General features: G+C 46.7%; 1 protein-coding gene across 3 annotated transcripts; it reads left to right on the plus strand.

Annotated features, from left to right (window-relative positions):
* Positions 1-11,998: 11,998 nt before the first annotated feature.
* Positions 11,999-14,808, plus strand: MCHR1 (melanin concentrating hormone receptor 1). 3 transcript variants are annotated; one of them, XM_004373888.1, is made up of 2 exons: positions 11,999-12,093; positions 13,584-14,718. In XM_004373888.1, the coding sequence occupies exon 2, from the start codon at positions 13,628-13,630 to the stop codon at positions 14,561-14,563; it is 936 nt and encodes a 311-aa protein (XP_004373945.1). In that variant the 5' UTR covers positions 11,999-12,093; positions 13,584-13,627; the 3' UTR covers positions 14,564-14,718. The 3 variants fall into 3 exon arrangements, with proteins under 3 accessions (XP_004373945.1, XP_004373944.1, XP_004373946.1); XM_004373887.1 differs by lacking the exon at positions 11,999-12,093 and adding an exon at positions 12,359-12,440 and having other exon boundaries at positions 13,584-14,563; XM_004373889.1 differs by lacking the exon at positions 11,999-12,093 and adding an exon at positions 12,786-12,892 and having other exon boundaries at positions 13,584-14,808.
* The last annotated feature ends 9,691 nt before the right edge of the window (positions 14,809-24,499 follow it).

A 24,499-nucleotide genomic window follows, 5' to 3' on the forward strand; every position in this document is an offset into this window, starting at 1 on the left:
TCAGGAGGGATCAGTTGCTGGAGGAGGACATCAAGACCAGGTAACATTTTGTTCTGTTGTACAAAAGGTCACCATGAGTCAGTTGACTAAACGGCAGTTATCGAGCCTCTCTGTTTCTATCTTATCTCTCTCTCTATCTATCTATCTATTTAAAGAGCCCACAGGACTAGGTAACCAAGACAACTACTACCTGAAAAGCTGGCAGTTCGAACTCACCCAGTAGCACCAAGGAAATACCTGGCAGTCTGCTTCCATAAAGATTACAGCCAAGAAAACTCTATGGAACTCAGTTCTACTCAACATGGGGTTGCCATGAGTTGGAATTTACTTGATGACGACAGATATTTTTTGGTTCTTCAAGGATACCCAGCCCACTCCTGTCTCGGGGCCTTTACATTGGTTGTTCCCGCTGCCCAGAATGCTCTTCCTCCAGATAGTTCCAAGCTTGCTCTCATGCTTCCTTCAGAACTCTTCCTAAAACATTTCTCAGAGAGGCCTTCTTTGGTGATCCTATGTGTCTTAGTCTGGGTCCTTTAGAGAAGAAAAACCAGTGAAGAGTATACGTGTGTGTGTGTGCGTGTGTGTGCGTGTGCATGCACGCACGCGCGTGGGAGTGTGTGAGTGTATATGTGTATGTACACAAAGTAGAGTCGACCTTAATGATGTGGATGGAGTCAAGCTTTCAGGACCTTTATTTGCTGATGTGGCACAACTCAAAATGAGAAGAAACAACTACAAACATCCATTAATAACCGGAATGTGGAATGTACGAAGTATGAATCTAGGAAAATTTGAAATCATCAAGAATGAAATGGAATGCATAAAGATTGATATCCTAGGCATTAGTGAGCTGAAATGGACTGATATTGGCCATTTTGAATTGGACAGTCATATTGTCTACTATGCCAGGAATGGCAACTTGAAGAGGAACAGCATTGCATTCATCTTCAAAAAGAACATTTCAAAATCTATCCTGAAGTACAACACTGTCAGTGAGAGGATAATATCCATACACCTACAAGGAAGACCAGTTAATACAACTATTATTCAAATTTACACACCAACCACTAACGCCAAAGAAGAAGAAATGGAAGATTTTTACTAACTTCTGAAGTCTGAAATTGATCAGACTGGCAATCAGTATGCATTGATAATTACTGGTGACTGGAATGCAGAAGTTGGAAACAAAGACGAAGGATCAGTCATTGGAAAATAGAGCCTTGGTGATAGAAATGATACTGCAGATCGCATGATAGAATTTTGCAAGACCAGCTACTTTTTCACCACAAATGCCTTTTTTCAACAACATAAATGGCCACTACACATGTGTACCTTGCCAGATGGAATACAAAGGAATCAAATTGACTACATCTATGGAGTCGGAACAAGTCCAGGGGCCGACTGTGGAACAGACCCTCAATTGCTCATATGCAAGTTCAAGTTGAAGCTGAAGAAAATTAGAACAAGCCCATGAGAGCCAAAGTACAACCTTCAGTACATTCCACCTGAATTTAGAGATTGTCTCAAGAATAGATTTGACAGCTTGAATGCTAATGACTGAAGACCAGATGAGTTGTGGAATGACATCAAGGACATCATACCTGAAGAAAGCAAGAGGTCATTAAAAAGACAGGAAAGAAAGAAAAGACCAAAATGGATGTCAGCAAAGATGCTGAAAGTTGCTCTCAAATGTAGAGTAGCTAAAGCAAATGGAAGAAATGATGAAGTAAAAGAGCTGAACAGAAGATTTCAAAGAGCAGCTCAAGAAGACAAAGTAAAGTATTATAATGACATGTGCAGAGACCTGGAGATAGAGAAACAAAAGGGAAGAACATGTTCGACACTTCTCAAGCTGAAAGAACTGAAGAAAAATTCAAGCTTCGAGTTGCAATATTAAAGGATTCTATGGGGAAAATATTAAATGATGCAGAAAGCACCAAAAGAAGATGGAAGGAATACACAGAGTTACTATACCAAAAAGAACTGGTTGACATTCAACCATTTCAGGAGGTAGCATATGATCAGGAACTGATGGCACTGAAGGAAGAAGTCCAAGCTGCACTGAGGGCATAGGTGGAAAACAAGGCTCCATGAATTGGCAGAATACCATTTGAGATGTTTCAACAAATGGATTCAGCACTGGAAGTGCTCACTTGTCTCTGCCGAGAAATTTGGAAGACAGTTACCTGGCCAACCAACTGGAAGAGATCCATATTTATGCCTATTCCCAAGAAAGGTGATCCAACCAAATGCAGAAATTATCAAACAATATCATTAATATCACACACAAGTAAAATTTTGCTGAAGATCATTCAAAACTGGCTGTAGCAGTACATCAACAGGGAACTGCCAGAAAGTTAAGCTGGATTCAGAAGAGGATGTGCAATGAGGGATATCACTGCTGATGTCAGATGGATCCTGGCTGAAAGTAGTGAATACCAGAAAGATGTTTACCTGTGTTTTATTGACTATGCAAAGGCATTCGACTGTGTGGATCATAACAAATTATGAGTAACATTGCAAAGAATGGGAATTGCAGAACACTTAATTGTGCTCATGAGGAACCTGTACTTAGACCAAGAGGCAGTCGTTCAAACAGAACAAGGGGATACTGTGTGGTTTAAAGTTAAGAAAGGTGTGCATCAGGGTTGTCTCCTTTCACCCTACTTATTCATCTGTATGCTGAGCAAATAATCCGAGAAGCTGGATTACGTGAAGAAGAAAGGGACATCAGGATTGAAGGAAGACTCATTAACAACCTGTGTTATGCAGATGACACAACTTTTCTTGTTGAAAGTGAAGAGGACTTGAAGCACTTACTGATGAAGATCAAAGTCTACAGCCTTCCGTATAGATTACACCTCAACATAAAGAAAACAAAAATCCTCACAACTGGACCAATAAGCAACATCATGATAAACAGAGAAAAGATTGAATTTGTCAAGGATTTCATTTTACTTGGATCCACCATCAACGCCCTTGGAAGCAGCAGTCAAGAAATCAAAAGACACATTGCATTGGGCAAATCTGATGCAAAAGACCTCTTTAAAAGTGTTGAAAAGCAAAGATGTCACCTTGAAGACTAAGGTGCGCCTGACCCAAGCCATAGGGTTTTCAATTGCCTCATATACATATGAAAGCTGGACAACGAATAAGGAATACCGAAGAAGAATTGACACCTTTGAATTATGCTGTTGGTGAAGAATGTTGAATATACCATGGACCACGAAAAGAATGAACATATCTGTCCTGGAAGGAGTACAGCCAGAATGCTCCTTAGAAGTAAGGATGGAGAAATCACATCTCACATACTTTGGACATGATATCAGGAGGGACAGTCCCTGGAGAAGGACATCATGCTTGGTAAAGTAGAGGGTCAGCAAAAAAGAGGAAGATCCTCAATGAGACGGATTGACACAGTGGCTGCAACAATGGGTTTAAGCATAACGATTGTGAGGATGGTGCAGGACTGGGCAGTGTTTCGTTCTTTTTTACATAGGGTCACTATGAGCCAGAACTGACCTGATGACACCTAACAACAACAACAACAATATATGTGCGTGTGCGTGTGTGTGTGTGTGTGTGTGTAGAGAGAGATTTATCTCAAGGAAATAGCTCGTGTTGTTGTGGAGGTTGACAAGTTCTAAATCTGTGGGTCAGGCATCAGGTTGGAGGCTTCTCCTGACTCACGTGGTTGCTGGGGCTGACAAACCCAAACTGGCAGATCAGAGGACTGGCTGTTGGCCCACTGTGCTGCAGAAGCTGGGGAATCAGGTCAGATGATAGGATGCTGGCTCACAAGGCTGTGGAAGCTGATGAATCCCAGAATCAGCAGGTCAAACGGCAGGCTGTTGGCTCAAGTTCCCAGAGAGGGAGGTCAGATGACAATGAGCCAGATGCAGGATCCAGAGAGAGAGTGAGCCTTGCCAGAACATCCATTTATATTGGATGCAGGCCACACCCTCAAGGAAACTCCCTTTTCAACTGATTGGCTGCTCACATCAGATCACAAAATGGAGAATGACCACATCAGATGACAAAATAAAGGATGACTACATCATTACATAACTGCCAAACCACTGAGAATCATTTCCCAGTCAATGTGACACATTACCTTAACTATCACAGTCCAACCCTTCTCAACTTGGCACCTGTATACATCTACTTAAACCAGACACAATCTCCAAATAAAGACAATTATAAAGTCATACTTGCACCTAACGTGATACAACTAATGTGTACAACCATAAACATGCTAACCTCATTTACATCTTATCTTTTATTGGTAACGTGGGGTAAGGGAGGGAAGAAAACAAAAATATTTGCTATAAATATTGGCTATATATACACACACACACACACCCATGTACAATAAAACAATGAAGAAATACTAATAACAATTATAGTCCTTGTTTCTGCAACTGGTCACACGGTTGTAACTGGTATTTAGAACTACCTTCTCCCACTACCCATTCCGTATTCCTTTTACCCTCAGCAAGCTCCTCAGCTGGTCGTGGTTCTTTGCCTGATGGGGTGACCCAAACCTTCATTCCCACAGGGTCTTGGCCATTAGTAGTCACATCAGAATTGGGTTGCTATAGTTTTCCATTGACTTTAATCACAGAGAATGATAGTACCAAGAGATGCCCTAAGGGATCGCCTGTATTCCAGACATACTCTTCTTTACCTCCATTATGTAATATAAATCCAATTTCCCCTTGATAATCAGGATCAATCACACCAGCCAATATGGTAACTCCCTTCTTTGCCTGTTGTTCCAGAGGCATGAGGAGCCCACAGCAGCCTGATAGCATTCTTAACTTCTAGTTCAATGGAATCAGTGTTGTGTATCCGGTGGGATCATTCCTCCCTTTGGAACTAAGACCTCTAGACTCGCAGGATGGTGGATTAGTCAGACAATTCTGGTGGTCCCTCTTACAACAAAGACCCAAAAAAACAAGTGCATCAATTATATATGACAATCTAGGAGCCTTGAACATCAAAGGCAAAGTTGAGGAATCAGACTGAGTGGCAGGGGGAGGGAGAGACAGTTCGGAAGCAGCAAGGAGTTGCCAGCTCTGACCCCAGGGGAGCTGGAACCCTTCAGCCTGGATCAGCTCAGGGGTGAACAGTGAGGCAAGCAAGCAGCAACGCTCGGGAGGCATTTTCCACACCGAGAGAGACCCAGTGGCACAGAGTTTACTCGGCCATCCAGAACCAGTGAGAAGCAGCCCTTGATCACCAAAAGATAAGTATTTGCATCTGGCCTACTGCGCAGATCAAAAACACCCACTTTAGGGAAAAATCTCTGTCCCATTTACCTCCCTGCTCCCTGCTCCGCACAGGGTTCAGGATGGCTTCAGCAACTGCTGAGTCCCCTGGGCCGGAAGTAAGACCCATCACGTGCCCCGAGCCATTCTCCCAGCCTTAGAGAGGGAACAAATTAACAAACAGGGGCAAAAAATAATCTGCCGGCTCCCCTAAGCCAGGAACTCAGGGTAGGCACAGCTCCTTTGCTGAGGCACAGGCATAAGGGATCCACGGACTTTGAATGCCTTTCCCCTTGCATATACTTGTGTTGGCCCATTTCAACAGTGTAGGCCTTCATTACCGCAGTACAGCAGGGTATATACTTGAAGTCTAACTTCAACTGTTTCAGCTGTGAAGTGGGAGGTTTGTGACATTTGACACTGCTCTGCCCATTAAGCAGGGTCTTCACCTACCCACACCAGAGGCCTGAGGACTGGTGGCTCCACCCACACCACCTAGCCACCTGTGACAGGGGCCCAAGAATAAGAGATGTCCCCCAGTCCTTACAGCCAACAGCATTGGGTGCTCATAGTCTGGCTGCAAAACCCACCCAGGTACGTGCTGTAGGAAACAGGTACACACTTTCCTCCTGGACACTCGGGGGTGGCCATTGACCCCCTGCCTTGCTCAGCATGTGTCCTCCTGCTGCAGCCGGATGCCTGTGCCTACACCAATCACCTGTGCCTGTCTAGGACTGTAGGTGAGAGCCTGCACCACACACCTGGTGGCCAACTACCTGGACATCTGAGCTGAATCCATACAGGAGGACTGGGCCGACTCCTGGGCTCACATACTTAGTGACAGATCTGGCCACCTGGTGGCAGGACGTTGGAGCTTCAGGGGCACTGGTGACTGGGCTAGCTCACGCGAGCAGCCTATTTGGGCATATCAAAACAAAACAAAACAAAACAAAGCTATGGCACAGTAAGCGAACACAAAATAAATAAATATAATAACTTATTGATGGCTCGAAGACAACAGTCAATATCAAATCACATAAAGAGACAGACCGTAATGGCTTCAGCAAGCTCCCAAAATAAAGAATGTAGAAATTTTCTGGAGGAAGAAAATTTCTTGGAATTACCAGAGGCAGGATACAAAAGATTAAGACACAGAACTCTTCAAGAGATCAGGAAGGAAATTAAGCAAAACGGAAAACACATAATAGAGGAACTTAAAAGATTAGAGAAGAGCATAATGACAAATTTAACAGGCTGCAAGAATCCATAGAGAGACAGCAATCAGAAATCCAGAAGATTAACAATAAAATTTCAGAATTAGACAACTCCATAGAAAGTCATAGGAGCAGAATTGAGGCAATGGAAGTCAGAATTAGTGAGACTGAAGATAAAGCACTTGACATCAACTTATTTGAGGAAAAATCAGATAAAAAAGATTTAAAAAAATGAAGAAACTCTAAGAATTATGTGAGATTCTATTAAGAAGAATAACCTACGAGTCACTGGAGTACCAGAACAGGGATAACAGAAAATACAGAGAGAATTGTTGAAGATTTGTTGGCAGAAAACTTCCCTGATATTGTGAAAGATGACAAGATATCTATCCAAGATGCTCATTGAACCCCACATAAGGTAGAGCCCAAAAGAAGTCACCAAGACATATTATAATCAAACTTGCCAAAATCAAAGATAAAGAGAGAATTTTAAGAGCAGCTAGGGATAAACGAAAAGTCATCTACAAAGGAGAGTCAATAAGAATAAGATCAGACTACTTAGCAGAAACCACGCAGGCAAGAAGGCAATGGGATGACATATATAAAGTCTTGAAGAAAAAAAACTGCCAGCCAAGAATCATATATCCAGCAAAACTGTCTCTCAAATATGATGGCAAAATTAGGGTATTTCCAGATCAGCAGAAGTTTAGGGAATTTGCAAAAACCAAACCAAAATTACAAAAGAGACTAAAGGGAGTCCTCCAGTTAAAGAATCAATAACATCATATAACAACCCAAGACTAGGACACAGGACAGAGCAAACAGCTACCAACCCAGATAGGGAAGTTACAAAAAGACCTCTAGATCCGCAGAGCATAGGATCATGGGGACGGAAAGCAAAAGATTTGTGAGTGGGTCACTAGGGGTAATAGTGAATGGTACCATTCCCATTTCCACCCCTTGGTTCCTGGAGCATGAATTCTGGCTATAGGGGACACAGCACCATATATTGGACACTGCTTTACAACATATACAGTCTCTTGGAGAACATTACTCCAACCCTGCAAGGTATTGCCAAATAGCTGGCACCATAATTGTGTCTTTAGAAGGCCATTTCATCGTTCTATCAAGACAGCTGCTTCAGGATGATGGGGAACGTTGTAAGACCAGTGAATTCCATGAGCATGGGTCCATTGCCACACTTCATTTACTATGAAGTGAGTCCCTTGATCCAAGACAATGCTGTGTGGGATACCATGATGGTGGATGAGTCATTCTGTAAGTCCACAGATAGTGGTTTTGGCAGAAGCATTGCATGCAGGGAAGGCAAATCCATATCCAGAGTTAAGTGTCTATTCCAGTAAGTACAAAATGCTGCTCTTTCCATGATGGAAGAAGTTCAATGTAGTCAACCTGCCACCAGGTTGCTGACTGGTCACCTCGAGGAATGGTGCCTTATTGGGGACTCATTGTTGGTCTCTGTTGCTGGCAGACTGGGCACTCAGCAGTGGCTGTTGCAATTCGGCTTTGGTGAGTAGAAGTCCATGTTGCTGAGCTCATGCATAACCTCCGTCCTTGCCATTATGGCCACTTTGTTCATGAGCCCATTGGGCAATGATGGAAGTGGCTAGGGAAAGAGGATGACTGGTTTCCCCAGAACACATCATCCTATCCACTTGATTGTTAAAATCCTCCTCTGCCGAGGTCACCCTTTGGTGAGCACTCACATGAGACACAAATACTTCACTTCTTTGGCCCGTTCATAGAGGTCAATCCACATACCTCTTCCCCATGCCTCCTTGTCACCAATTTTCCAATTATGTTCCTTCCAAGTCCCTGACCCTCCAGACAAACCATTGGCCACAGCCTGTGAATCAGTATACAATCACACTTCTGGCTATTTCTCCTTCCAAGCAAAGTGAACAACCAGGTACACTGCTTGAAGTTCTGCCTATTGGAAGGATTTCCCTTCACCACTGTCCTTGAGGGAGGTCCCAGAAAGGGGCTGCAGTGCTACAGCTGTCCACTTTCAAGTGGTGCCTGCATATTGCTCAGAAACATCTGTAAACCAGGCACGAGTTTTAACTTCCTCAGTCAACTGATCATAAGGAACTCCCCATGAGGCCATAGGTGCAGACTGGGAGAGGGAAGATAAGTGGTGCCCAGGGGCATTTGGGCCATTTTATCATGCAACTTACTTGTGCCTTCAGGTTCTCCTCGAGTCTGATCTTGTATACACCACTTCCATTTAATAATGGAGTGCTGCTGTGCACGTCCATCTTTATGACTCTGTTGGCCAGACAACACCCAGTTCATGATGGGCAGCTCAGACTGCATGGTGACTTGATGGCCCATGGTTAAGCATTCAGTTTCTACTAAGGCCCAGTAACAAGCCAAAAGCTGTTTCTCAAAAGGAGAGCAGTTATCGGCAGAGGATGGCAGGGTTTTTCTCCAGAGCTGTACTTGGATTTCAAGAGTGCCCCAATAATGTTTCTCTGTCTTCATCTAAGCCTACACCTACCAAAGAGACTAGCTGGTTAGAAGCCAAAATAAAGGGAAGAGAAGGATTAAACTAAAGACTAGGAGCAGGAGAGCCATCCATCTGTTTGTTGTTGGCCTGTGAGTTTGGGGATCCAGGTACTCACATATGAGTCCCTTGGTGCTGCCTGAGATGGTGAGATCTCATGAATTGTTGGCCACACTGGCCACATCTATGTGGTCAGTATTTGGTATGTATCTGCATATGTCATCCAAGCTCATCAGAATGTGAGACAGTCTGGTGACAGCCTTCCCACTTGCATCCATAGGGTCTCTCACCGGTGTGTTTGCACTGGTGACTCACAAGGTGGAAGCACTTAGTATAAGCTTTTCCACAGTTCTCATAATGGCAGTGGTAGGGCCTTGAAACTAGGGATCTCCTCCTGGGTGCCCCTTCCTAAGCACTGCAGTCTTCCTGGGAGTCTGGATGGCTCATAAGAGAGTCCTGTGATTCTAAATCCAGCAATGATGATGCAGACAGGGGTGAGAACATTCAGCAATGTCTTGTAAGGCATCAGCTTCAGGAACAGCTGGTTCAGTCTCATCGAATGGGAGTGGAAGGGATAATGGTTTTCCTGGGGAGGGTGGCTTAGCAAACAAAGATGGAGTAATCTCTTCAGATAAGAGGGGTAGAGCTGTTGGCAGGAGTGATTCAATAGAATTCAGGGGTCCAGTGTCCCCATCTTCCTGATTATCTGCCCATATTCCCCATCCCAAGTTTCAGGATCCCATCTCTTCCCAATCAATGCCTTTACTTTAACTTCAGACACCATTCAAGGTTGGGAATTCAATTGACATTGTAATTCAATCACTCTTATAATAAGACTGTAGGTTTAATTTTTGGCAATATCAGCTCTGTTACAACAAGAAATAAGGCTTTCTTTCAAAGCACAATTGACCACTTTCAGGTCTTTTGCGCAGCACTTGTGCTGTGACTCTGAAGCCCTGAGCTCATCTCTTTCTTTCACCACTTTGTCTAGTGAAAGTAGGACCAACCAATCAGCTTCCTTATACTTCTAATTTTGACAAAATTGTAGAAAAGTATCTAATATGCAATCACCCAGAGCCTTGCTTCTCACAAATATTTGACCTATTGGTGGTGATATTTTGTTTATTTCTGTTGCCACCTCACACCATGAATTAGAAGTGCCCTCTTTACTACCAGAGGCAGAATCATCAGCACCTCTAAGACTAGTCAGACTTGAGAACCAATTTAGAAAACTCATTCTTACAATTTTGTTTCTCTAGAACCACTCTTAGTAGCAAATGTCTTAGGCTGGTTCTCTAGAGAAGAAAACCCAGTGAAGCATATGTGTATATATATATATATATAGAGAGAGAGAGAGAGAGAGATTTATCTCAAGGAAATGGCTAACATGGTTGTAGAGGCTGGTAAGTCCCAAATCCATGGGTCAGGCTTCAGGTTGGAGGCTTCTCTGACTCACGTGGTTGCAGGGACTGATGAACCGAAATTGTCAGGTTGGATGACAGGCTGTGGAAGCTGGCAAATCCCAGAATTGGCAGGTCAGATGGCAGGCTGCTGGCTTGAGTCCCCAGAACTAGAAGTCATGTGATGATGAGTCAGATGCAGGATCCAGAGTGAGAGTGAGCCTTGCTGAAACATCCGTTTATATTGGATGCAGGCCACACCTTCAAGGAAACTCCCTTTTCAACTGATTGGCTCTTCACAACAGATCACAAAATAGGGGATGACTACATCATTACATAACTGCCAAATTACATTGTTACATAACTGCCAAACCACTGAGAATCATGGCTCAGCCAAGTTGACACATAATGTTAACCATCACACTATGAAAAATAGCAACCCTTACCTCTCTATGTATTCCTTGGTGCCCTTGCCCTGCATTAAGTTTTTCATAGCACTAATCACCAGTATCATACATTGTCTTATTTTTTTCTGGTATACTTTCTGTCTCCCTCAAGTGAATATAAGCATGAGGACAAGGACTATATTGTTTTCTTCACTGCAGAACCTAAAATAGTGCTGGCAAGTAGTAAATGCTCAGTGAATTTTTGTTGAGTGAAACAAATAAATGAAAATGACTGAAGAAGTGTATAGGGATTAGACTGTGGATACCTTGAACTTTAGGCTCCTGAGTCTGGCAGTGGGTGTGGTTGCAGCTCTTGACTGTGAAGGACAATGGTGGCTGCAACAGGAGGTCACTGTATGGAAGTCATGCAATACTTTTGTCCTCTAAGGCTGTTCCTGGTTGTTGATCTCCTTGGGGCTTACTATAACAACAACAACCAGTTGTTGTCATTGAGTTGACTCTGACTCATGGAGACCCCATGTGTGTGAGAGGACAACTGTGCTCCATAGAGTTTTCATTGCTGTGACCTTTTGGTAGCAGGTCACCAGGCCTTTCTTCCGAGGTGCCTCTGGGTAGGTTCGAACTACCAACCTTTCAGTTAGTAGATGAGTGCTTAATCGTTTGCACCACCCAGGGACTCTTTGGGGGCTTATGCCCTTGATATTTGTCTCAAGGAGTCCCAGGCAAAACCTTAAAGACCTCAAGCACTTAAAAAATAAAAAGTTTTTCCCCTTCTGGTCCCTGAGGCCCTGGCCTTGGCCAGCACGAGTGACCTGAGTCACTGCTGAGTGCCTGTGGAGGGCTCGGCAGCCCGTGACTCAGAAGCTACAGCCTGACCCTGGCAATTCAGCTGGCCAGAGAGTGGGATTCCCTCAGGGCACTGGGGAGGGGTTTGAGGGTGGCCTTGGGTATGAGTAGGGGGCAAGCAGGCTGCCGTGGAAACCTTTGATTCCCAGGCTCTGGGAATAGTCACCACTGACCCTTTCTACTCGGACCAGCCACCCACACCTCCCAGGCTAGGAAGGCAGCCCATGGCTTTACCTTTTTGACTTTGCAGAGACCTCGATCCCCATGTGAAGGAAGCAGCAGCTCCAAACCCCACAGAGACACAGTCCCTGTGCAGGGGACAGGAGGTGCTCTCCCTGTGGGGGTTGCCTGTGCGCCCCTGCCCTTCCCCAGGGCCCCCTCCGGCTCTGCAGGCAGTCAGAGTGGAAGCTGCAGGCCGGGCCTGAAGAGGTTAATGTGCATCTGCCTCCGAATGTTAATGTGTCTAGGTGATGTCAGTGGGAGCCTCGAAGGAGGCGGTGAGAAGCCGAGCATTGGGCTGGGAGGCGGAGAGACTGCGGGCTGCTAAGGGAGACCCCCTTCCAGACTGCAGGGCTCGGGCTTGGGCAGGACACGGTGGCGACCGGCGGGCGTGCAGGCAGGGTCCCGAGCTGCCGCAGCCTGCGTGGGTGCACGGAAGCCCCACTCGGCGAGCAGGCACGGGCACCCGAGGAGGATGGACTTGGAAGCCTCTCTTCTCCCCATCAGCCCCAATGCCAGCAACACCTCCGATGGCCCAGACAACCTCACCTTGGGCGGTGAGTGGAGTGGGCAGGGAGCCCTCCTTCCTCCTTGGGGCTAGGGGGTGGGAAGTGGAGAGGTTACACACCTGAGCCAAACTGCTCGGGAAACTTTATCACAGTTTGTGGGGACCAGCTCTGCATTCTGCTTTGCCCAGAGGGGGAGGGGAGTGGGGGCAGAAGGGGTGCAAGTAGAGAAGGGGCCACAGGCACAGGCAGGAGGGGCGCGGGATGGTGGCCAGCGTGAGGGAGGATGAGTTCCAAAGATGCTTTGCAGAAAAAAATCCTTCTGGAAAAGCAAGCAAGAGGAGCCAGAGGAGAGCGCGTGGGAGGCAGCTGGAGGTATTTATTCAGTTACCTGGGTTTTTACTCACACTCTGGGAATGGGGTCTGAGCCATCCTCACTGGCCCCTGGTAGAAGCCGTGGGAAGGGAGGACTTCACAGAGCTGTGAGGGGATTAACTTTTCTGGTGAATTAAGCTTCCTGACATTTCCAGATGCCCTGAGATTTTCGCTTTGAAGGAGAAGGAAGGAAAAGAGAAAAGGGCTGTGTGGAGAAAATTCTCGAGCTGCTGGGCACACACACAGCTCTGGTCTGTGCACCACTCGGGAAGCCCGGGCACAGGAGATACCAACCGAGGAAATCCCTGAGAGGAGGCCAGGAGGAGGAAGGCGCGGGCCTAACCTAGCACCGGATGGGCAAAAGCCTTCACGAGACAGTCACCCACAGAGAGGCCACAGCTTCCAACCAACAATATCTAAAACGGAATGATCAGGGCTACAAAGAAAAAACACTTTCATGTCCTTTAGGCTATTTTAATGAGGTTTCTGGCAAAGCCCGGGGATCCGCAGAGTAATTGTCTGCAAACATCTGTGGTTCCCGACTCTGGGCTTTCTGAGAAGCAGGAGGCAAAGGACTGGGCCCTTTAACTAACAGGTGGCGCAGGGATCTGTAGGTTTGAGCAGGGAGTGATGAAGGAGGGGCTGGGGCTGGGTAAGCAGCAGTGTGGGGAGGGAGGTGGGAAGAGAGAAGGAGTCCAGAGGAACGGTGGGCCCTGAGTAGAGGAGTAGAGAGGATGGAGGCTGGGCAAGCCAGGGGGACACCTGCCTTTGGAGCAGAGTCCATGTCAAATGTCCAGCACTTGCTCTCTCTGTCCCCAGGCTTGCCTCCTCGCACAGGGAGAGTTTCCTACATCAACATCATCATGCCTTCGGTATTCGGCACCATCTGCCTCCTGGGCATTGTCGGGAACTCCACGGTCATCTTTGCGGTGGTGAAGAAGTCCAAGCTCCACTGGTGTAGTAATGTTCCTGACATCTTCATCATCAACCTCTCAGTGGTGGACCTCCTCTTCCTTCTGGGCATGCCTTTCATGATCCACCAGCTCATGGGCAATGGTGTCTGGCACTTTGGGGAGACCATGTGCACGCTCATTACGGCCATGGACGCCAACAGTCAGTTCACCAGCACCTATATCCTCACTGCAATGGCCATCGACCGCTACCTGGCCACCGTCCACCCCATCTCCTCCACCAAGTTCCGGAAGCCCTCTGTGGCTACCCTGGTGATCTGCCTCCTGTGGGCCCTCTCCTTCATCAGCATCACCCCCGTGTGGCTCTACGCCAGGCTCATCCCCTTCCCGGGGGGCGCAGTGGGCTGCGGCATCCGCCTGCCCAACCCGGACACCGACCTCTACTGGTTCACCCTATACCAGTTTTTCCTGGCCTTTGCCTTGCCATTTGTGGTCATCACGGCTGCCTATGTGAGAATCCTGCAGCGCATGACATCTTCGGTGGCCCCCGCCTCCCAACGCAGCATCCGGCTGCGGACAAAGAGGGTGACCCGCACAGCCATCGCCATCTGCCTGGTCTTCTTTGTGTGCTGGGCGCCCTACTATGTGCTACAGCTGACCCAGTTGTCCATCAGCCGCCCAACACTCACCTTCGTCTACCTGTACAATGCAGCCATCAGCTTGGGCTATGCCAACAGCTGCCTCAACCCTTTTGTGTACATTGTGCTCTGTGAGACATTCCGCAAACGCTTGGTCCTGTCGGTAAAGCCCATGGCCCAGGGGCAGCTCCGTGCGGTCAGTAATGCCCAGACGGCGGATGAGGAGAGGACAGAAAGCAAGGGCACCTGACACCTCCCCTGCCACCCTGGGCACCTCCAATTCAGGACACGACAGCAAACCATGGGGAGAGATACTGAGCAGAAAACCCAAGACCGCTCTGGGAGGCTGCAGGGAGACTGGGTGCCGATAGCTTGTTGTGACTGAATACATTCCACAGGGCCCACAGTTTGCTGGGGCTGCTTGGAGCTAGGTTTGAGGGCTTCAAACATCAGAAGTCCCATTGAGGGAGCAGGATGAGACCTTTGGGTCGAACAAGCCTCGACGGAAAAGAAAATTTTGGTTTCACTGTTCAGTTGAGCCCTACTTCTGTAGCTCCCAAATGTCTGTTTTTCTCAAGAGAAGTGTTGAAAAGCTGCTGGCTGGGATTACTGAAGATCAGGCAGGGCCAGGGTATGAGCAGCAGACAGCCCTGGGGAGATGGGAAAGGTGGTGGCCAGAAGGCCTTTCCCACCTCTCATTGGTATGATGGCAAGCAGCCTTTCTCCCAAGCTGGTGGATGATGAAAAACAAAGCATGCCGTCTCTCTGTATTCCAGCAGCCTGGGTCGGTTTCCCTGTGTCTCTAGGGGGATGCATGCTTATTTGGGGGGTGGGACTCTGAGTCCACAGAAGTGAAAGCCCAACTGGCTAGCAGATCTGCTTACTGAGAGTGATGAGTGAAGCTGGGGTTGGGGTTTGGGTGTCTTGAAACTAAGAAAAATGAGGAGGGGGGCTTTTGCAGCTGTGGGGGCCTTCTTTGTGGGGCATATTCACTGTCACCTACCAAGTCCAGAGTGAACACCATCTGTGTCCTCCATGTGCAGGGGCCATGCTAATGCCCAATGTGTTGGCATCATCTTTTCCCTCTAGTCCTTTCTCCCCTAAATAAAACTAAAAATGAATAAAGGAAAATCTTCGCCCACATCAGTCTGGATGCTGCTGTACAATTGCTTGGGCCTGGAGGTGGAGGCGAGGGGGTGGCTTAAAAGGAAAAGAGGGGTCTCTTGACTACGGAATTTAGACCTAGGCTTAAGCTGCAGTTTTGAAAGGGAGAAGCGGGGGATCTGTTTGTCTAAACCCACAGGGAAGATTCGGGGACACCAATAGACTTACTGTGAATTCATTAGATTGCAATGCTGTTGCTCGGCTGGTTCTCAGAACGCATCTTTCTGTCTTACGCACAAAAGCCCTGGGACTTATTGTTGGCAGCGCTCGCCCCTCAGGCCCCAGATTCTACCCTCCTCCCTTGCTGAGTCACCCGCTGCAGAGCTGGCTTCCTGGGACAGCCTGAGCCTGTCTCAGCTTGAGGCTTGCGGCTGCTAAGCTCTGGTGTGAGCCACGCTAAGCAGGACGATTACGGACCAGGCCGCTGGGAGGCAGCCACGGCTGCTGCTTCTCGGCTTCTCCTACACCAAGAGGGACCAGGAGCCCGAAGTCCCATGTATACAGTTCAGAAAATGCTGATGAGATGGCGGGAGCAAAGGCAAGCTCCCCAACTTGTCGGGAAATGTCCTTAAAAGAGGCACATGAGCACAGCCTCTTCCTCTGCTTGCTGGTTATTTTTGACTGCAGAGTTGCAGCAGATACCCTGTTTAGAAAACTTCTAGGCAGCTTCCTTGGGTCCTGAGAATTCTTTTTTTAATTATCATCTTTAGAGGAGTGGTGCCCTGGTGGCACAGCGGTTAAGAGCTTGGCTGCTAACTAAAAGGTCGGCAGTTCAAATCCACCAGCCGCTCCTTCGAAATCCTATGGGACAGGTGTACCCTGTCCTATAGGGTCGCTAAGAGTCAGAATCGACTCTACCGCAACGGGTTTGGTTTTGGTTTAGTAAGAGTATTTCATGGCCTGCGTTACATGCTACCCACCACCAGGGGGAATAGAGAAGCTGATGGTTAGTTTTCGGAATTCGCTGCCAGTAGTCTCTAGCTGATAGATGCTGTTGGGTCAACTCCAAATCATGGCGACCTCATCTGTGTCAGAGTAGAACTGTGCTCCATAGGGTTCTCAATAGCTGAGAAAGTAGATCACCAGGAATTTCTTTGGAAAGTAGATCACCAGGCCTTTCTTCCAAGGCACCTCTGGCTGGACTTGAACTTCCAGCCTTTCAGTTAGCAGCTGAGTGCCTTAACCATTTGCACCACCCAGGGACTCTGTAGGTAAACTCAAAATCTGTTTTAGATGCACATCTAACAAAAGTGAAAAAGATTCTTAGGGGAGACTTGAGGCAAATCTAAGAAGCAGATCCAACCCCCATTCCGATAGTTCTATTGTTTATTGTTGTTATTAGGTGCTGTCAAGTTGGTTCTGACTCATAGCGACCCTATGAACAACAGAACGAACCACTGCCCGGTCCTGTGCCATCCTCATGATCTTTGCTATGCCTGAGCCCATTGTTGTAGCCACTGTGTCAATCCATCTCATTGAGGGGCTTCCTCTTTTTCACTGACCCTCTGCTTTACCAAACATGATGTCCTTTTCAATGGGGCTGATCTCTGCTGATAACATGTCCAAAGTATGTGAGATAAAGTCTTGCCATCCTCGCTTCTGAGGAACATCCTGGCAGTACTTCTTGCAAGACAGATTTGTTCATCAGTCTGTGGTATAATCAATATTCTTCACCAACACCATAATCCAAAGGCATCAATTCTTCCTTATTAATTGTCCAGCTTTCCCAAGCATAGGAGGCAATTGAAAACACCATGGCTTGGGTCAGGCACACGTTAGTCCTCAAGGTGACATCTTTGCTTTCAACACTTTAAAGAGGTCTTTTGCAGCAGATTTGCCCAATGCAATACATCATTTGATTTTTTAACTGCTGCTCCCATGGGTGTTGATTGTGGATCCAAGTAAAATGAAATCCTTGACAAATTCAATCTTTACTCCGTTTATCACGATGTTGCTTATTGATCCAGTTGTGAGGATTTTCCTTTACTTTACGTTGAGGTGTAATCCATATTGAAGGCTGTGGTCTTTGATCTTCATCAGTCCTCTTCACTTTCAGCAAGCAAGGTTGTGTCATCTGTATAACGCAGGTTGTTAAGAAGTCTTCCTCCAATCCTGTTGCTGAGTTCTTCATATAGACCAGCTTCTTGGGTTATTTGCTCAGCATACATATTGAATAGGTATGGTGAAAGGATACAACCTTGACGCATACCTTTCCTGACTTTAACATGCAGTATCCCCTTGTTCTGTTTGAATGACTGCCTCTTAATCTACGTACAGGTTCCTCACAAGCACAATTAAGTGTTCCGGAATTCCCATTGTTCGCAATGTTATCTATAATTCGTTATGACCCACACAGTTGAATGCCTTTGCATAGTCAATAAAACACAGGTAAACATCTTTTTGATATTCTCTGCTTTCAGCCAGGATCCATCTGACATCAGCAATGATATCCCTTGTTCCACGTCCTCTTCTGAATCCAGCTTGACATTCTGGCAGTTCCGTGTCAATGTACTGCCGCAGCTGCTTTTGAATGATCTTTAGCAAAATTTTCCTTGTCTGTGATATTAATGATATTGGTCAGTAATTTCCACATTCTGTTGGATCACCTTTCCTGGGAATAGGCATAAACATAGATCTCTTCCAGTCAGTTGGCCAGGTAGCTGTCTTCTAAATGTCTTGGCATAGACAAATGAGCACTTCCAGCATTCCATCTGTTGAAACATCTCAATTGGTATTCTGTCAATTCCTGGAGCCTTGGTTTTCGTCAATGCCTTCAGTGAAGCTTGGACTTCTTCCTTCAGTACCATCAGCTATTGATCACATGCTACCTCCTGAAACGACTGAACGTTGACCAGTTCCTTTTGGTACAGTGACTCCCTCCATCTTTTAATGCTTCCTGCGTTGTTCAATATTTTGCCCATAGAATCCTTCACTATTGCAACTCAAGGCTTGAATTATCACTATATAGCACTATAACAGACAATGTTCTGCTCCTATTCAGAAGGTTTTCACTAGCTAATTTTTTTCTGAAGTAGACCGCCAGGTCCTTCTTCCTAGTCTGTCTTAGTCTGGAAGATCTGCTGAAACCTGTCCACCGTGGGTGACCCTGCTGGCATTTGAATACTGGTGGCATAGCTTCCAGCATCACAGCAACACGCAAGCCCCAAAGTATGACAAACTGACAGACACCTGGGGGGCTAGTTCAATAAAAGGAGGTTTTCCTGCACCTGGGTTGCCTACTGAAAGGCTTCCCTGGGTGTCTATCCCCCGCCCCCCAGGCAGGAATCTGGGAAAGGAAATGGGTGAGACGGCCTCTCCCAGGAAATGCAAGTGACCAAGTCTCAACAACCTGCACGTGGGCACACATCCAGCTGAAGGGCTCAGCAGCTCCTGCGGACAGGAGCATCCCCTCCTTCCACTCTCAACTCCATACTGAAGCAACTGAAATTGAAGCAAAGTGGGCTGAGACAGGAAAGTGAGTGGGTGGCAATGTAAATAGAATGAGAGACGATGAGGGGAGAGATGGAAAAGTCAGGGAGAAGAGAGGATGGAGGGGAGAAAGGAGGGCGGACAGGCTTAAGGAAGTAGAGAGATTAGAATGGGAGTAGAAGGGGCTGTTGACAACTCAGCTTTTCCTAGCCTGGTCCAGCAGCAGCCTGGACACACTGTAGGTGCCACTGGATTTGAACAAGCATGCGCAGAGTGAGGGATGGGTCCCTGGCATCGTTGGTGGGAATGGGGGACTGGGTGTAGGGCTGGCTAGTGAGTCTGACGAATCCTAGGAGTTGAATGCAGCTTTCTTTTCTTCCTCATTCAATCTGGGAAAGCCAGAAGGTGGGGCCACCGTGAGATGCAGAGAGCATCCAAGAAAGGGGCAAAGAGCATTCAATTGATCTCTTTGCCCCTCTTTCCCTTTCTAAGTCTAACAAATACTGCCTCATCAAATCTCTGCAAATGCAGTGCTTCATCTATTCCTTTCCAACTGTGAGGATTATGTCCCTAAACTCAGCCACGGTGGGAGAATTGCACAGTTGTGGGACTTAGAATCTCACTGTTGCAAAAATTGCTAATGAATGCATGGATGCCCTTATCCATATTGATGTTCACTGAAGAAATAATGACAAAGCATCAAATAAAGGGGCTAGCCATGATACCTTACCCAGCTCAAGTTAGTAATGATTGGTTCTGTATGCCTATTGGGAGTCCCTGGGTGGTGCAAATGGTTAAAATGCTTGGCTGTTAACCAAAAGGTTGGTAGTTCAAATCCACCCACAGGTGCCTAGAAAGAAAGGCTGGGTGATCTACTTCTGCAAAATCAGCCACTGGAAATCCTGTGGAGCACAGTTCTACTCTGCCACACATGGGGTCACCATGAGTGGGAGTCGACTTGACAGCAGCTGGTAACTGGTATGTCTTTTAACTAGGGGGGAAAAAACCAGGCTCTTTCTCCTCGCAGTCATTTTTTTCTCACTGAGGGTTTGGACAGAGAACCACACGTCTCCCCAAGCCCCTCCCCCGGCCCCACTCTGCACATGCTTATTCATATCCATATGGCCTGCAGCGAGGCAAACTGACCCAGCAGCTCGAGTTGAGGAGATCAGAAAAAGCAGGGCAATATCCCACCTTGGAAGATGGTTGCTGAGATCAGACCAGGCTGAATTTTACAATTAACAATGACTTTTGAATTACACCTAAATTCGTGCATTTGTGGAAATAATAAACAGGTGGTGGTGGTGGTGGTAATGGTGTGGTCACGGTAGCAGTGGAGAAAGGGGGCTTGATCCTTTCTTTGCGGCAAAATTTCTGTTTGAACAGTGATGTGCAACCTCAACTAAATGTCCCCTCCTCAGTTCTAATTCTCAGATAACAGGCAAGGGAAGAACTTTCCAGATGGTCCGAGGTGGGATGGACAAGTTGCTCATTTAATTACCTGCAAAGCTGCCTCCACCACTAGGTGACCAATGATGGCAATTTTAGGCTACACTTCTAATTTCTCTTCCTTCCTTTCTTTCTTTCTCTGTCTTTTTTTCTTTTCAGGGCATTCTTGTGCCTGGCTCTATGTTAAACACTATATTTATTCATTAACTCATTTATTCCTCCCAACAACACTTGTGGTAGATAGTCCTTTGTGCCCATTTTACAGATGGGTAAATTGTGATTTAGAAAGGTTGAGTGACTTGTCCAATGTCACAAAGCTAGTGGTAACATAAGATTCAAATCCAGATGTGTGTGATTGCAAAGTCCACATGCTGTATCCCCTCCCCTCAGATAACATCTTTAGCCTCAAACTGGTCCCAGCTTCACCCCCAGCACGCCTTTCCCCTGACCACACCCTGAGCCTCACACTTCCCTGCTTTTATCCTTGCATCCCCAGCCTGTAATACCCCTTCTCCTCTCTCTCCCTGGTGAATTCTCACTTACCCTCCCAGGCCTACCTGTTCTCATCACTGCCTTTCTGGGTCCCTAGGGCTCCTGGACAAAGCTCTTTTAGGTCATTTACCACATTGCTAACCTGCTGTTAGTGCTGCTGCCTCTTCCACTGGAGTTGATCCATTGCAGGCAGGACCACATCTTAATCAGTGTTGATTCCTCAGTCTCTCACGGTGTCACGTCAGTGCAAAAACTCAAGCGATGTTTCTCAGATAGATGCATTGTCCACGACAAGCATCATAGAATCAGTTGGAAACACTGTAGCTGCCTTCTAGTCCAGTCTGATGTGGACAAAATTGTCAAAGAGGCTCTGGACAATGACTATCTCTGACTAAGGATTGGCCAAGGCAACTGAGGCTCTCGTCCCTCTGTGGTTTCTCTTTCCAGGGCCCTCCTTTCAGATGTCTCTCTCCTTAGACTTACATCACCCCCTTCTGTCCCTGGGAGGGAAGTATAGGCAAATCCCTGGGCTTGGTGGCTCTAACGCTTACTAGCCCTGTGACCTGTGCAAATGACTTCCTCTCTTGGACCCTGTTTCCTCATCTGTGAAATGGGGATAATAACACCTACCTCATGGGGTTGTTGGGAGGATCAAATGGGATACTGCCAGGGCAACCCGAGTGCTCCCCAGGGTCACCTTTACCTGAAATATTCATATAAATCAACTTGAGCTTCTGTCCTGGGTGACTGTGGGCAGAACAGTCGATCCTCATTATTCGTGGATTCCATATTTGCGAATTTGCCTGCTCGCTCAAATTTATTTGTAACCCCAAAATCCATACTCATGACGCATTCATGGTCATTCGCGGGCATGCGCGGAGCAGAAGAAATTTGAGTCACTTGACATGCACCATCCCAGCTGAGGCTGGACAAGGCAACGCTCTGCCTTCTTGTTTCGGCTCTCATACTGTAAACAAAGATCCTTTCTACTGTCTGTTTAAATCAAAAACCAAACCCATTGCTGTCAATTGATTCCTTATAGGAACCTTATAGGACAGAGTTGAATTGCCCCATGGGGCTTCCAAGGAGCAGCTGGTGGATTCGAACCGCCAACCCGTTGGTTAGCAGCCACAGCTCACAGTAGCTCTTAACCACTGCACCACCAGGGCTCCACTGTGTATTTAGTGCCACATTTACCGTATTTTTTGTGCACTTTGTCGGTGGTTTCACTGTTTAAAATGGCCCCCAGACATAATGCTGAAGTGCTGTTTACTGTGCCTAAGCGCAAGAGGGCTGTGATGTCCATTATGGAGAAAATATGTGTGGTAGATGAGCTTCATTCAGGCATGAGTGACAGTGCTGTTGGCTGTGAGTTCAATGTGAATGAATCACAATGTCTATTAAATAAGGTGTCTTCAAACAGAAACACATAAAACAAGGTTGAGTATTGATTAGTTAACAAAAATGTTGTGACCAGAGGCTTGCAGGAACCTAGCCCTATGAAGCAATGGGTCAGTATTTACTAATTCAATGTTCTCAGTGACTTTATAGAACATAACTCCCAGGAATGGTACTATGTGTCACCTGCTGCCTCTGGCTCAGATCACCTCTGCCTGGCTCACCACCATCTCTCCAAGCTGCTCCAGCTCTCTGTGCTGGGCTTCACCCCAAGGCAGCACCAGCTCAAGGTTGACGGAGGGGTGCAGGGGTTGTCAAAGCAGGGAAAGAAAGGAGGTAAGAGCCCAGATTTGGAAAGGACTGGACTTGGCTAGCAAGCCTCGTGATTCCCACAGTTAATCTGTCACACCAGGTCTCGAAGAGGCCCCAACTGCCCTCTCTTCGCAGCTTTGGTCTGCTGCCGTGCTTCTGAGCCATGGACACAGGGCCCAGCCCTTTTCCCATCTCCTCCCTCCTCCCAGTTTCAGGGTCTCCAAATCTCTCCTCCTCTGGCCAGCCTGGAGAAAACCCACAACCCAACATAAAAGGCAAAATTGTTCATGCCGAGGAAGATATCCTTTTATTTTATTACGCAGGGCAACATATTCCTTTTGGGCTTCAATCTTTCGCATTGGGGAAAGAGAAGAGACATTTTATCTTTGCAACCCACCCCACTCCAAAAAAAGCCATGAAATGCTTCTCAAACACAAGTATTAGTACTTTTTCTAAGAGAAGTTCTGTCCCCAGTCCTTAGAGGGTTGGCTGGACCAAACTGCTTAGGAGGCCAGGTTGATAAGGCATGGAAGGGTCCACTGGATTTAGAATCATGGTGGTCACTAGGGACCACAGCTGGCTGGGGCTGAGGAGAGACGGCCTCTTTCAGGTGAAGCAAATGCTCCCTTTTTTGCCCCAATCCCCAGCACTCCCTACTGTTTTATACATGGCCTGTTTCACTCATTTACTCCCTGTCTGGCTCCTGGAGGCATTTATACTTGTGATCTCTGTCCTGGAGCAACAGGTACTATTTTGCAGCTTGGTTGGCAAGGGTGATTTTTTTTCTGCTAAACATAGAAAGCACATACCACTCTACTCCTAGCACTTTACCAATGCAGTTATTAATTACATCACTTTTGCCCATCCTGTCCTCCATTAACCTCCACGGGATGATCCAGAATCTTTTCTTCTCCAGTTAATCGCAAAATAACTTAAAAGCACTGGCCCTGCCCTGCAGCTCCTCTGCCTGACTTGACCTCTCCTCCCGTATGCCGACTTGAATCCTTCCCACCCTTGTACCCCAGCTCAGCTTTGGACTTCTCCATGAAGCCTTCCCAGCCATCTCTAGCCTCAGATGAGTTCATTACCCTCTGAACCCCTATACTACTTTCCAGCTCTGCCATTTGTTAGATGATTAATCTTGTTCTATCATGTGACTCTGAAGGCTTTTTACTTCTCATGTATTAATTATTGCCTTGTCTCACTAACTAGATTGTAAACTTGTGGTTAGGAAGGTATATTTCTTCATATCTCAACAGCTTTTACACTTTGCCTTGCATACAGTTGTTGTTGTTAGCTGCTAACGAGTCAGCCCCTTTCTTTCTAGTCTGTCTTAGTCTGGAAGCTCTGCTGAAACCTGTCCACCATGGATGACTCTGCTGGTATTTGAAAGGCTGGTGGCATAGCTTCCAGCATCATAGTAACACGCAAGCCACCGTAAACCAAACCAAACCCATTGTCGTCAAGTCGATTCCCACTCATAGCAACGCTATAGGACAGACTAGAACTGCCCCATCGGGTTTCCAAGGACTGGTTGATGTATTCAAACTGCCAACCTTTTGGTTAGCAGCTGAGCACTTAACCGTTGCAGACTTGCATAGGAGAAAGTATTTAATCTTTCTCAGCTTGAAATCTGATGAAAACTCTGGAGCCCTCTCCTCCCACCACCAAGTGCACATTTGCATATGTACAGAAAATATTACAAATAACTTTGGAGGGTTTATAACCTCCTCCCCTGATGCCAGAAGAAGAACCCTGGGTAACATGGCAATACTAGCTATGGAAAGACAGCAAAGTCATATATGAGACAGTGTGATAGTTAAGTGTCAACTTGGCTAGATTATGATTCTCAGTGGTGTGGCAGATATTATATAATCACTTTCCATTTTGTGAACTGATGTGAGCAGCCAATCAGTTGAAAGGGGAGTTTCCTTGGGGGTGT

The sequence above is a fragment of the Trichechus manatus genome, unplaced genomic scaffold (assembly GCF_000243295.1).
Source record: "Trichechus manatus latirostris isolate Lorelei unplaced genomic scaffold, TriManLat1.0 scaffold00027, whole genome shotgun sequence".
In the NCBI taxonomy this organism is placed as follows: Eukaryota; Metazoa; Chordata; class Mammalia; order Sirenia; family Trichechidae; genus Trichechus; species Trichechus manatus.